Below are 13,946 nucleotides of genomic sequence, written 5' to 3'. Positions count from 1 at the left end.
TGAGATCCTGCTGAAAAACTGGTGTGTAGTGGTTAGAGAACATCACTTGTCAGGAGTCGTGGGTCTTCCATTTGTTAGCTGTGACCTTGGGCAAGACTTAAGACTCAGAAATGATAATAGCAGTAGCAGAACCAGCTAATGTTTGTTGAGAATTTACTATGGCTAGCTGTAAATGCTAAAGATGGATTTCTCTTATTTAATCCTCATAACAATTTTATTAGGTAGATACTATTATAATTACCATTTTATAGATAGGGGTAATGGCACTGGTGCTAGCCCATAGTCACATGGATGGTCAACCTAGGATTTGAACTCAGCATTTTACTTCAGAGCCCCAGCTCTAAGCACTAAGTCATGTGCTTTGCAGGATTGTTATATTTAAGTTAGTTTAGGACATTTAAAGTTGTAGCCAGTGTTTACTAGATAGAAACTCTTCAATAAATCTTAGCTATTACCATATAGATTCTCAGCCCTGTCAGACTTAATAACCCTTTTTTATAACCAATAATTTGTATTCCATTTCTTTTCTATTCTTAAATGAAATTTGTAGATAATGTAACCTACATAAACACATAATTAAAGAAATCACTATAATATACACTTGCAATGTAAAGGAGAAATGAAAGTAATTTATAGTAAAATAAGTATTTCAAAATGTAAATGGGCATGATTACACTAGAAGACAATATAGTAGTCAGATGCTTATATTTACTTATAATGAATATTTGGATTTTTAAAAAGATCATCAGTAGCAATTTCATACTAGTAGTATTTGAAAACAAAAAAGTAGAGGTATGGTGGATGCTAGAATAAAAGCTATTAGGAGAAGCTAGAACAGTCTTATTTGTATATGGTCTTACCATAGTTCCTACATGAATGGCTAGAGATGCATTCAGAAATTGTATGGTATGTATGTTGTGTGGAACTATCCTTTCCTTTGCAGTACACTGAGCACCATTGGAATCCATCTGCTAAATGACAGTAATGTCCCTTTCTCATTGTGACAACCAAAAATGCCTCCATGGGGCACCCACCCCTAGGGGGCGATATTAGCACCTTTGTGAGCACTACGTTAGAAAGTTATTAAATGTTTGTTGAGTGAAGAGTTGGCTTGAGAAGTCCATAGACTTAGCATTTGACATCTTGGAGCTTATGGTCTTTTTTGCTAATTATACATTGTATAATTACAGAGTAACATTGATTCCTGCAGACATCATACAAGTTATTGTGTACATTTTAGGGGGGAGAGATTAAAGTAAGTGATCCTTGAAGAATTAGAGGAGTATAGGAAGGCATCCTAAAGTAAAATTTTAATTTTAACTGAAGTTGATGTAGGAGTCTGCTGATATTGTATAGCAAATCAACTTGGTTATAAAATATTTTATTAGAAATTGTTTTTACCAGTGTTTGACCTGGGGTAGCATGCCATATTTAAGATTCATAAAGTAAGTTGACCACTTTTTAAAAAGTAAATAAATGATAAAAGTAAGCCTTGTTCTTTGCAGAAAAATTAAGAAATACAGAAAACCATACACATGGAAATAAAAAACTATGGTGACAAGTAATGTGAAAAATTTATTGGTGTTTTCTTCCAGGATTTACTCTATGAATATTTATTTTTTCTAAATGAGATATATATGTGTATATATATGTAATTTATTTTCTTGCTATATTTTTATTTTATATTATCAAATTACTTAAGAAATTTGCATTCAGTTTTATGGACTAGATAATACATTTAAAAATGGCAGGGACTTCCCTGGTGGCGCAGTGGTTAAGAATCCACCTGCCAATGCAGGTGACACGGCTTCGATCCCTGGTCTGGGAAGATCCCACATGCCGCGGAGCAACTAAGCCCATGCGCCACAACTACTGAGCCTGCGCTCTAGAGCGTGTGAGCCACAACTACTGAGCCTGTGCTCTAGAGCCCGTGCTCCGCAACAAGAGAAGCCACCGCAGTGAGAAGCCCGCGCACTGCAACGAAGAGTAGCCCCCCGCTCGCCACAACTAGAGAAAGCCCGCGCGCAGCAACAAAGATCCAACGCATCCAAAAAAAGAAAAAGGGCACAAAATTCTCAGAAGTTACGTATATGGTATTATCACCTACTTTTCACCTAACATCTTTTTCTGTCACACAGTATTCTTATAAAGGGTAATGCTCAGTGACTCCTTGAACAGATATAGCATGGTTTAAATAAATATTGCCTTGTTGGATATTTAGGTTGTTTCTATGTTTTAGATATGAATACATTTCTATTTGAAAGGACTGTAATAAATTTTCATCTACAATAGTTTCCTTCAGATATATCCCTAAATGTGTAATTCTAGATAAAAAATCACATTTCTTTTTTAGAACTCTTGAAATGTATTGTTAAATTATGTTCTCAAAAGATTGAGCCAGTTTAAATTAGCACAACAGGTATATTGGTATGCCCACCAAATTGAAGTTTTTGTTTGTCTAATAACCAGTTTTATAAGCTAAATATAGCATTGTGTTTTCATGTACCACTCTGATTGCTAGTGAAACTCAGCATTTTTTATATATTAATTGACCATTTGTTATTTTTTGTAAATTTGTCTTTTGTATTAATTTGTACTGTCTCTCTTTTAGTAATAAGTTATGTCATATTATACTATTTTCCCCAGATTTTAAAACTTTAGTTCTTTATGATATTTTTGACATTTAGAAGTGTTAAAGTTTTTTAAACATACCAATTCAGTGTCATTTCTCAAACATGAATCATCTTTTTTCTTTTCATCTACTAATCCTTCAAGACCCAGTTCACATTTCACTTTCTCTGAGGAGGCTTTTCTTGAATACTTCAGTTTACAGTAATAGGTATTAGATATTACACTTATTGTCTACACTTTTGATTTAGTACATGATCATATATATATATATATATATTTCCTATTTATATGGTTCGCTACCAAGATCGTAAGGTCTCTGAGAACAGAGTTCATTTTTCTACTCTAGCGTTTACCTTGAGACTTTGTGTACTAGACGTATTGAATAAGTGAATTTTGATAATAATTAAATGACATTACATCATTAGTGCTCATGACAAACATTGGCAAGCATTTCCTCTTATATTATCTCCCTGGATCACAAGCAAATGATGTAGATAGGATAGGGATTTTCATTCTCATTTTTATGGATAGTTGATAGTTAATTTTCATTATGAATGTGAAAAAAGGTATGAGAAAGTAGCATAACTCTTCTTTTTAAAAACCAAATAAAAGAACAAACTCTTTTGTAGTAGAAGTATGTCATAATACTATGGTATTGCATTCATGAATATGAAATGAACTATTAATATTCATGCCTAGTCTGAGAATTTATTTTTGTTTCTTTTGCAGTGCCATACAAATTATATTCCCGTCTGTGGATCAAATGGGGACACGTACCAAAATGAATGCTTCCTCAGAAGGGCTGCTTGTAAGCATCAGAAAGAGATAACAGTAGTAGCAAGGGGACCATGCTACTCTGGTATGTGTGATATTCTTCTGAAAAAATGTTAGAAATGGTTCTGCCATACTTGTAAGAGGAAGTTTCCAGTGAGAGGTTTATTCCCAAAACTGCTGTGTGGATTGGTGATGATTATGTGGGGAATGGGGGAGCTCTTTTTTGCCTCCATTTCACGTTGCTTTTTAACCCCAGGTAGTCTTGTACTGACTATGTTACTTCTCAGGACGTTTTTAATGCTTAATGCTTTATTTTGGTGGGGACTTTGCATATCTTTTGCCTTACGGTTTGAATATAAGACAGGATAAGATTTGGGGTGGGAAATGCTATGGGATCCATTCTGTTGATTTTTATCTTGGGGGGTGGGGAAGGAGTGGGGAGTATCCATAGGAAGTCATTAGTGGCATCCCAGGATGTGTCTCTGTCCAATCTCTTCTCTTTTTATATCTTCTCATTTCTGTTTGCTAGCCCTCGTCATCCACCTCCCCCAATTGTTTGTATTTACTTCCTTGTCTTTTCCTTCCTGAATTGGTAATGGTTAATTTTAGAAGGCATTAATATTAGTATCTTACTTGCGTTTGTATTTGGGGGCAGGGATGCAGAGTGAGGTATTGTAATAGAATTATTGTATGAAGGTTAGCAGTAAAGGTGGAGACTATTCTTATATGATTACTCCATTTCCTTTCTTTCCCTGTATATTACAGTGCCTGTGTTTTTATTGGGGCTCCATTACATAAGCGTAATTGATTGATGGTCCATGTGGTTGATCTCAGATTCCAGGTACACTAATACCACATGACTCAAAGCCCCCACTCTGAACTGTGTGGTTGGTATTTCCGGTGTGGCCAGCCCCTGCCCTAAGAGTATTGAGTGTGGCTTGTCCCACCCTAAGGTCTGATGTGGTCAACACCCTTCCTAAACATCGATTGCCTTCCAGAAGCTGAGGGCAAAGGCCAAAACTCTCTTTGGGCAAGGCCAAATTCTTTTCCATACACTAAATAATTAGATGCTCTTAGGCCAATAGACTATCATTTGATATGGTTCTTAGACACTTCTCTAAGTACATTATGTTTCACAGACTTGATTTAGTAACTAAAAAGGAATATGGCGTTCTTTATAATCCCAAATTAATTATGCATCCTTTATGAGAAGTTTAAGACACCAACTGCTTTGATAAGCAGTGAATATTAAGCATTGGGAGGCAGAGTGGAAAGAGCCGGAAAGAGCACTGCACTAGGGTTACAAGACTTGACTTTAAAGTAACTCCAGCTCTTGTTTACTGTATGACCTTACCCAAGTCATTTAGCTGCTTTGAGCCCCAGTTACGTACCTAGATTGTTAGATGGATGTCATCTCCTGGTGTTAAGTGAGAATTGAATGAGCTAAGCTATAAGGTGCTATATTGATTTTGTTATCTTCTGGCTGGGGCCAGAGTTGTTCATGTCATTTGGTCTGGTGTTGGTCCTATTCCCTGTGCTAGGAACAACATTCTCCTTTGCTTATTTGAGAACTTTTTTATGCTTTAAGATTGAGCTTAAGCCTTTTCTACTCTGTGAAATCTTTCTTCTCTGGTATCTCCTGGCAGAATTTATTCACACTTTGTGCATATCTCTATGTAAATATCGTACTGTATTTCATTTATCCAACACATCTGCCTTTGGCCAGATCCTGTTTCTCAACAGGAAAGTACTATGTCCTGCCTAGGGAGGTATATCATAATCCCAGGGTTGGGGCAGGGGAAGGCGTGTGTCCAGCGAAAATATGATTGACAAGAAGAACTCAACCTCATTATCAGAATAGTCACAGTATATTTAATTTATTTCACAATTTTAAATGACCCTTAAGGAAGGTGTGAGATATTATATTTATTAAAATTGGACATTAGTTGGAAAAAAGGTTGGGAGTGAGTAAGTATGTCATGCACTGGAACTGTCTTATTTATCAGTTTATATCTACCTTTTACTTATTATGTGCATGTTGTCTAACACATAATAAGTACCCAGTCAGTGTATATGGAATAGAAGGGACAAAGAGAGTTTTCCTAAGAAAAGTTTGGTAATAAAAATACTTCTGAGTTCCCTTTTTCCTTGTCTTTTTTTCTGCTCTTTTACTCTTTCTTTTCCTCTTTGCTTTCTCAGAGAAGATATAATTTTTTTATGGTTGATCAATCAAAATGAATACAATGTAAGACTTTGTATAAAATCCCATGAAGAGTTGAAGTGGATGCTACATAAAATATGTATTTTTTTTCCAGTTCTTCCTGTTTCTACCACGTTTGGGACTTTTATTATAGTCTGCAGGAGATTGAAGGGAAGGGGGGAAGGGAGCGATATTGTTGAGGGTGTCTCCTACTCTGGAGAACTATTTGAAGAACTGGAATGGATTCTCTAGGAAATCCTCCTCCCTAGAAAGTGCTGGGTAAAGTGTTTAGTTCATCACTTGCCATCTCTGTTCCACACTTAATGATACTGCACCATTGCCCTCTTTTCAACATGCTCTGCGCCATATGTTGGTTCTTTTAGGATTATAAAATACATATTTTAAATTAATTACATTTTACTCTGGCTTCTTGCTGGTAACTTTGAGGGAGGCTCTTTAATTTGACTAGTAACAAGTTTCTCACCTACACCTTGGTGAGATTCCCTCTGGTGAGGTTTCCTAGAGGAAGTTAATTTCATCAGTAATATGAAAACCTCAACCTTGAGGTTCTTTCCTTCTAAACCTTGGGGCTTTTCATATCTTTTGGCTTTTGGCTGTTATCCACAGATTTAATGAAGAAGATTTTTGGAGCAAGACCCAAAGCTCTTTTCCTCCCTTTTTAATAAAAGCAGTTGATTCTTTATCCCTTTCAAGCTTTAACAAAATTAAAAATTTCTTCTACCTTTTAAGTGAGTTATTTAAAGTTATTTCTATTTAGCCATTTACTTTATAATATTTATTGGTTTTTACTCTGTACAAGGCACCTGGGTATTTCCTGAATGGGCTACAAAGATGTATGAGGTATGGATTATGTGTCCAAGTAATTTATATTTGAAGAAAGGTACAAAATAAGTATATAAGAATAAACTGTTAGATATCCAGAAAAAATGAGAAAAGGGGCTACATGAGAATGGATATCACAGTTTGATTTTTGATAAGAAATTTTACTATTTGATAAGATGAGATTTCCAGGAAAAGTATTCATATTCATTCTTTTTCTTCTCAGATAATGGTTCTGGATCTGGAGAGGGAGGTAAGTTTCAAATACCCGTTAAAAAGCATTTTTTTTCTTTCACTTTTTAAAAACAGCTCTATTGAGATAAAATTCACATACCATGCAGTTTGCTCATTGAAAGTATGTAATTCAGTGGCTTTTAGTATATTCACAAAATTGTACATTCATCACCACAGCCAACTTTAGAACATTTTCGTTACCCCGGAAAGAAACCCTGTACCCCTCAGCTGTCACCCCCAATCCCTCTATCCCCCTTAGCCCTTAGCATTCTTTTTTTCCTGCATTTATTTTTCATTATAGGTTTGTTGTCAGACAAAGGGGAAATGTTGCACCTGTTAAACTGAAGTTACACCAAGGTGCCCTCTCCTTAGGATCATCCCCAGATGATTTTAGCTTGGACCAGAGTATATAACACTCTCCCATCCCTTGCTTACAAATTTTTGCTCATAGGGAATTTTCAAGGTACAATATTTAAAAACTGTTTTAAAAACTAATATTTGGTAATTCAGTTTACTCTGAATTATTAGAATTGAGAATGACTGATCTATTTCATGGTCTAATGAGGCTGTAATTCTTAATGAGTATCCACTGTATGCAAAGTAAGTTTGAGGTGCTCTGGGGATGCACTAAAAGAAAAAACATACTCTGGTAAAATTCACACTTATGCAAATGAAAACTACAGTTGTGATCCTTTCAGTACTATCTGAAACCTTATTCCACCCTTCTACATTTCATAGAATCCTAACATTTTAGAGTTGGAAGGGACTTTGAAGGTCACCTAGAGAGTAGAAGAACTGTTCTGAGAAAGAATTTCAAGGATGACAGTTTGACCTTAAAAAAAAAAAAAGATTTAAACTGTCCAACAATAGAATTTAATTTAAATGGACATGTTCAAGCAGAAACTTCGTGATCATGTGTGAAGGATGAAATCATAAATTCTGGATCTTAGAGTTGGAAAGGACTTTAAAGGATCATGTGGTCCAGCCCCTGTGGTCAGATATTCAGTTAGGAAACTGTCATTGTTACTATATTAAAGAAGTGGAAGTTGATCTCCACATTTGCTTATATGGTACAAATACTGGATATCTTGCCCTGAGGATGTTGGTTGTTGACAATTTTTTTTTAGGGAGTGTGAGTTAGAAAGGCTAAGTGGTTTGCTCAGATTAATATACAAACTTTAGTGAGCTCATGGTGGCTGTATGATTTCTAGATCTCATTATGTTTCTGAGGCCTTAGAAATACTTAGGATTATGCTCCCTGGAATTGTTTTGGGAGTATTCATTAGAATTTGGGGAGGATTTCTACTTAAAGTGTAGGCAGACATACAAAATGGCAAGTTTGGTAATAGTACCAAACAGGCACTTAGGTTTGTGTGCTTTCCTTATAACATCTTCTCTGCTGATTGACACCCCCTCAATAAGGTGTGCTTTCCCAAACCAGACTGGGAAATCCCTTGAGTAAACTGTAATCCCTAAATTGGCTTCAGAACTGATCTCCCTGCCCAGTTTGCGGTTATCAGGGTAGGATCCACTCTAGTTAAGACCCAGAAGTGTAGGGTTCCCTAAATGTGGGATATGAGCTGAGTTGGGGGCTGGTGGTATGCACTGTTTTTTTGTGCTGGGTCATGGGAGACGCGTACCCTTCTGTATTCTGGGTGTTGTTGGCTGTGCTAGGTGGTAAAGTAGAAAAGGGCAAGTCCTTTGTAAATAGACCCCTTTCCTTTTTAAAATTTGGAGATAATTTTTAAGGCAGGTGTGAAACTGATGTGAGGAAAAGGTAGTGGTTAAACTCTGCTTTGTTTAATCACTTATTTGCTAACCAGGGTTGCACAGGCTATTTCGATAGGGTAATCACTGGACTAAATTTATTGCTCATGTTTTTTTTCCTCTCTCTTATTTAATGTTATGGTAATTCTTTTAAAGAATCAACAAAATCTAGCATACTGTTCCACTGTACATAGGTTAAGGGATTATTTTTCTAGCCCCAATACTTTTTTTTTTCACAGAATATGTTGTACTCTGTATTGTCAACATTCTTGGACTCAAGCATTGATAGATTTTTGGAACTGATTTTTTTCAAGAGCTTGGGTACATTTTCCCCAGAAATAGGATAATGGCTGCTGAAAACATGAAACATATCTGGAAAGGATCCCAACTTTTGGTTGAAAATTTAATTTTTCTCTTTAAACAGAAGAGGAAGGGTCAGGGGCAGAAGTTCACAGAAAACACTCCAAGTGTGGACCTTGCAAGTATAAAGCTGAGTGTGATGAAGATGCAGAAAATGTTGGGTGAGTTGATTGAGGGAAGGGGATAAACTTACTTGGAGGTTAATTATCAGCATTATTATATTATAGAAAGGTATCATCTAATTTGCTTCTGTGTATTTTATGCGTGCCTTCTATGTTTTTTTTGTTTAATGCTCGTCTATTGGCTTTTAAATTGATATAATACTATAGCTATTTAAGTGTTTTAGAATGGAAATCCATTTATAATTTTTTTCATTTTACCGCTGGCTTTTTTTCACTGATAGTTTTACATATATATTTTTTTTAATTTATTTATTTATGGCTGTGTTGGGTCTTCGTTTCTGTGCGAGGGCTTTCTCTAGTTGCGGCAAGTGGGGGCCACTCTTCATCGCGGTGTGCGGGCCTCTCATTATCACGGCCTCTCTTGTTGCGGAGCACAGGCTCCAGGCGCGCAGGCTCAGTAATTGTGGCTCACGGGCCTAGTTGCTCCGCGGCATGTGGGATCTTCCCAGACCAGGGCTCGAACCCGTGTTCCCTGCATTGGCAGACAGATTCTCAACCACTGCGCCACCAGAGAAGCCCAGTTTTACATATTTTATACCAAGTGCTAATTTTATTCATCAGAATTGCTCTTATTTGGAATTATCTTACTATTATATTTTTAACTAGTATCAATGATAAACAGTTTTTCTTTTTCTTAACTTGCATTTTTATACACAAACTTTTCATGTATTTCAGTGCATTAAGAAAAATTCAAAACATTCAAAATTTTAGAGATAGTAAGTAAATATTACATAATAAGTAAAAATTATTTCTGGAAATCTCAGCTGCACTGATTGACATTTTGCTTTATTTTCTCACTCATGTTCAGCCTTCACTAAGGTGGGTTTTGTAGCTGGACAGCATTGTTTGTCCAATTTCCTGTGCACTCCCTGTGAGAAGGGTGTTGTTTGGTGGAGTAGTAACAATATAGACCTCATCAACACAGTCATGTGTGTTTCTTCCTTTCATCAGGTTCCTGTTTGTTTATTCCCAGTCTCAACCTTCTTTCATTTCTCTGTGGTGCTTGCTTTTTGCATAGGTGATTCTAAAAGCTTTAATGCTGTCTTTAGGACCTTAGGTAGCACAAATGGATCTTCTCCGCTTCCTCAATTTTCCCTTAGTGCATATTTTACAACACTTATTTTATAGAGATTTGCACTTTCTTTCTTACTCATATGTATTTTCACTGTGAATTTCCAGACTCATGTTTTATTCAGCCCTTAAATGCCTATTTGAGCCTTTTACTGATCAATGGTAGTATGGTTTAATTAGCATTTATGCCTGGAATGAGTTTTACAAATCAGGATAACCACATTTTCAGTATTTTGGTACAGAATCACCTATTTGTCTGGCACTTGGTAAAATTAAATGTCTGATAATTTACTTGATAGATGTTTGAAAGTAGGTGAGAATTGGCAAAAGACACGGTCAATAAAAAGTGAATTCAGCAAACCCTGAGTTTGCTCTTTTTCTGCATATTGGTCACTTGGATTGACATGTCCATCTGTTTCAATCAGAGTGGATTGATTTGTAAGAACATGTTTTCCAAAGTAGATTTTGGCCTGTAGAACATGAGAGAAATGATAGCAATGTGGACTTGCAGAGAGAACAGGTAATAGGTATTATGTTCTCTTCTTCTCTCTTTGTACTAATGACATGCATGATGAAACACCAGCATTTGTGTGTGTGTGTGTGTGTGTGTGTGTGTGTGTGTGTGTGTGTGTGTGTGTATTTTTGTAGCTATTTAGTTCTTTTCAGTATTTTTCCTCAGGACTGTTCTATAATAGTGTTCAGATTCAGAATAGCTGTCAGTGATTGATTGGCTTGGTCTTTTGATCTGTTGTTATTCCTTTGACAGTACCTCTCTTCAGTCCTATTTTTTACATTTCTCTGCTGTCATTTTTCGTCCCTTAATTGAAAGAGATAGAGATCTTTTGCTGGGAAGTAGAATGGATTCTGTGTAGTTTCAGAGGTGGCCCCAAGTATGACATCTATACGATAAAATACACATCTTTCTATGTACCCCTTCTCTTGATGGAATATGTAGCCTATGCCCAATCAGAGCAACTCTGTTGGATATACTAAATTCATTTTGTGTGTGTCTGTTTGAGAACCTGCAACTGCTGTTCTTGCAGGTACAGGCTCTAAGCATAAGAAAGTGGGCATAGACCAGGGAAGGGCTTAGCGATAGTAAGGAGCATGCAGGCTGAGGAGCTTCCTAAGGAGCACATGGATAGATTGGGACAGGCAGCCAAGACCAGGCCAGGAAACTGATGCAATAATAGGAGAACATTAAGGAAGTAAACTGTACCTTTACCTAGAAAATAAGTACATATATACATAGTAATAATAGATATTAAGTAAAACAAAATTCTATAAAATGATACTTAACCTTTACTAAAAATAATGTACTCTAATATTTTCCATACTGATTATGACCTACAGTTTAAAAAAATTGCTCTGTAATGTAACTATAATAGATATTTTATTTCATATTACATTTTTAGGTATGGGTATTCATTTTTCATTTAAAAACATATTTTATCTTTTCTCATTTTGAAATGTCTTTCCTATCAAAAGAAATGCTATATATAATCTATCTGGTTTCCAAAGGGCAGCTAATCTTTCTTTTTCCTTTTGTAGTTGGTTAATTTATTATTTTTTTTTTAAATTTCTTTTTTTATTGAAGTATGGTTGATGTACAATGCTGTGTTAGTTTCAGGTGTACGGCAAAGTGATTCAGTTATACGTATATATATCTATCCTATTTCAGATGCTAAAATCTTTCTCTTGCTTTAAAACTTTCTTTTTTTCTTGCTAATAGTAGGAAAGAAAACTGGCTATTTGGGGGAGGGGATAAATGGTACCATGTAAGTTAATTTTCTGCTATTAAGAGAAGTATAGTTTTTTATTTAGCCATTTAAATAGAAATTGATTTAAATATATTGTCTTAGAGTATACAAAACATATTCTAACATATTCTTAGAGTCATATATTGTGTAGTTTGTTACATTTTTCAAATGCTGTTGTATAGATTATTTTTTCAGCTCTTTATGGCAGTCTGTCCAGTGGGTAGGGCAAGGAAGTATTATCCTGATTTTACTGGGGGAGCTGAGCTCAGAAGAAGCTGAATGGCTTGTGATCAAGCAGCAGAACCAGAACACAGGTCTCATGACAAGAGATTTATCCATTCTGTTGTGCACACACGTGTGTAATACGATGATCTTCTCAGAGGCCACTGCTGTTTTTAGTGGTAGCTGTTTCACGCCTACTAAAGACTCCATTCTGCTTTGTGTTTTGGGTTCTACATTGTTTTATAAAAATGATTTTTCTTCTCCCATGTCAGGCTCTTCGCTGTTGCATCTGGGTGCTGTCAGTATGCCTTGTCAGTGATTCTGACTGTAGATGACTCCAACTTATTAATTGCCTCTCTGCTTCCCTGAAATAGGAAACAGTATGCTTGTAGAAACTATATCAAATGTAGGAATAAATTCTAAATGTAAAATCAGAGTAAATACGTTCTTAGTGAAGCGTATGAACTTCAGATATTGCATGAATTTTGTCTCTCTTGTCTGCTCAGTGGCTATTTTATTTATAATTTAAATTATTTTTGCTTGTGAGAGGCTTTTTTCCTCTTTCTTCCTGAAGCACACTGTGTCTCTCTAATGGCATCGTGGGGCTTTGCATGGGTTCATAATGGCTATCTTCATTGATGCTTACCTTTTGAATTTATACCTAGAGCAAGGTAGTTGAGGTTCCAAGAAATTTGACTCCCACATGGGTGAGGTTTCAGTATTCCACTGCGACCGTTGTGACATACAGTGGCTAGACTTTCTGCTTAGTCTTAAAACTTGGAAACAATACCTGCTTTACAGAAAATTGTATTTCTTAAACTACATAATTGTAGCAACCACACCCCCTCTTTATCTAAACAGTATTTCTAACCTGTCCAAGGCTGAGGTTATTGCTGCAAGATAGCCCTCAGCTGTTTGTCTGGACGGTGGGGCCAGGTAATCATAGAACTGCTTCAGCCAGGTAGACCTTTTATATACCTGACCTAAATTCCTGCCATGAACGATTTGAATAGTCTGTAAAGTCATCTGGCATAATGTCAATACAGGCGAGTTATAAAAAACCTCCAATTATTCCTTTAAACTTTGTCTGCCATGTGCTTTATGGAAATTGTCCCTGCTCTTCTGCCTCTTTGATGTCAGTCATTTTGGAGATGCTGTTTCCCTTTTCCCCTGAGTGATGTAAGCTCTCAGAGTTGCTCAGAGAAAGAATCATGTAGGTGTGCAGTATGACAGACAACGTTGAGAAGCAGTTAATTCACCTGTTGGACATCTTTGTCATTTATGGTACCATTTTCTGTTTGGACACAGTTGCTGGCCGCTATCACAGTCTGATGAGTCTCTCTCCCTCAGAACGTGGAATGAAATTTTTTTGTTGTTGTTTAAACAGAGAGAGTAATGCTATACATCTGTCGTCTCCATTAATGTCCTCCTTTCTGGAAGTTGCATATACTTTTAAAAAAAAGAACAACCAAAGGAGTACTTTTCTACCATTATCTACTCTTCGCTTCTGATTTCCTCCTAATCAGAGATGACAATAATTTTCATCATTTAACATTGCCTGACTCTGGATATTTGGAATCTAGACTTTCAAAACTATTTAGGTTTAATAAATTTCTACCAAGGCCCCATAGATTATAATGGAAAAATAATTGTATGTTGTCCATTATGCTCTGATAACAGGAAATAAACACTATTAAACGTTATTTTATACCAAGTATAACCCAGATGTTAATAATGACAGGCTCATTTGTCCAGAAATGCAGAACACAGTATCCCCATGGCCTCCTGCAGTTTGCTGAATGCTCTGTTACTCTTTGATGATTTGCCTCTGTTATTCTGTCTGCCTGCAGTCCCACCCCTGTATACCTACTTGTTTAATTCCTACTGTTCCTTCCAGCTTGGCTG

General features: G+C 36.1%; 1 protein-coding gene across 4 annotated transcripts in view; it reads left to right on the top strand.

The window, feature by feature from the left end:
• The window catches only part of TMEFF1 (transmembrane protein with EGF like and two follistatin like domains 1), a 92,589-nt gene that overhangs the window by 39,460 nt on the left and 39,183 nt on the right, over window positions 1-13,946 (top strand). For all 4 annotated transcript variants that reach the window (XM_082468708.1, XM_082468709.1, XM_082468711.1 and 1 more), the window contains 3 exons: window positions 3,361-3,490; window positions 6,672-6,698; window positions 8,871-8,967. In XM_082468708.1, coding sequence (XP_082324834.1) covers window positions 3,361-3,490; window positions 6,672-6,698; window positions 8,871-8,967 — 254 coding nt within the window. The remainder of the gene's footprint in view (window positions 1-3,360; window positions 3,491-6,671; window positions 6,699-8,870; window positions 8,968-13,946) is intronic.

Source organism: Balaenoptera physalus (assembly GCF_965194825.1).
Source record: "Balaenoptera physalus genome assembly, chromosome: 7".
In the NCBI taxonomy this organism is placed as follows: Eukaryota; Metazoa; Chordata; class Mammalia; order Artiodactyla; family Balaenopteridae; genus Balaenoptera; species Balaenoptera physalus.
This window is presented reverse-complemented; position numbering and strand designations above follow the sequence as displayed.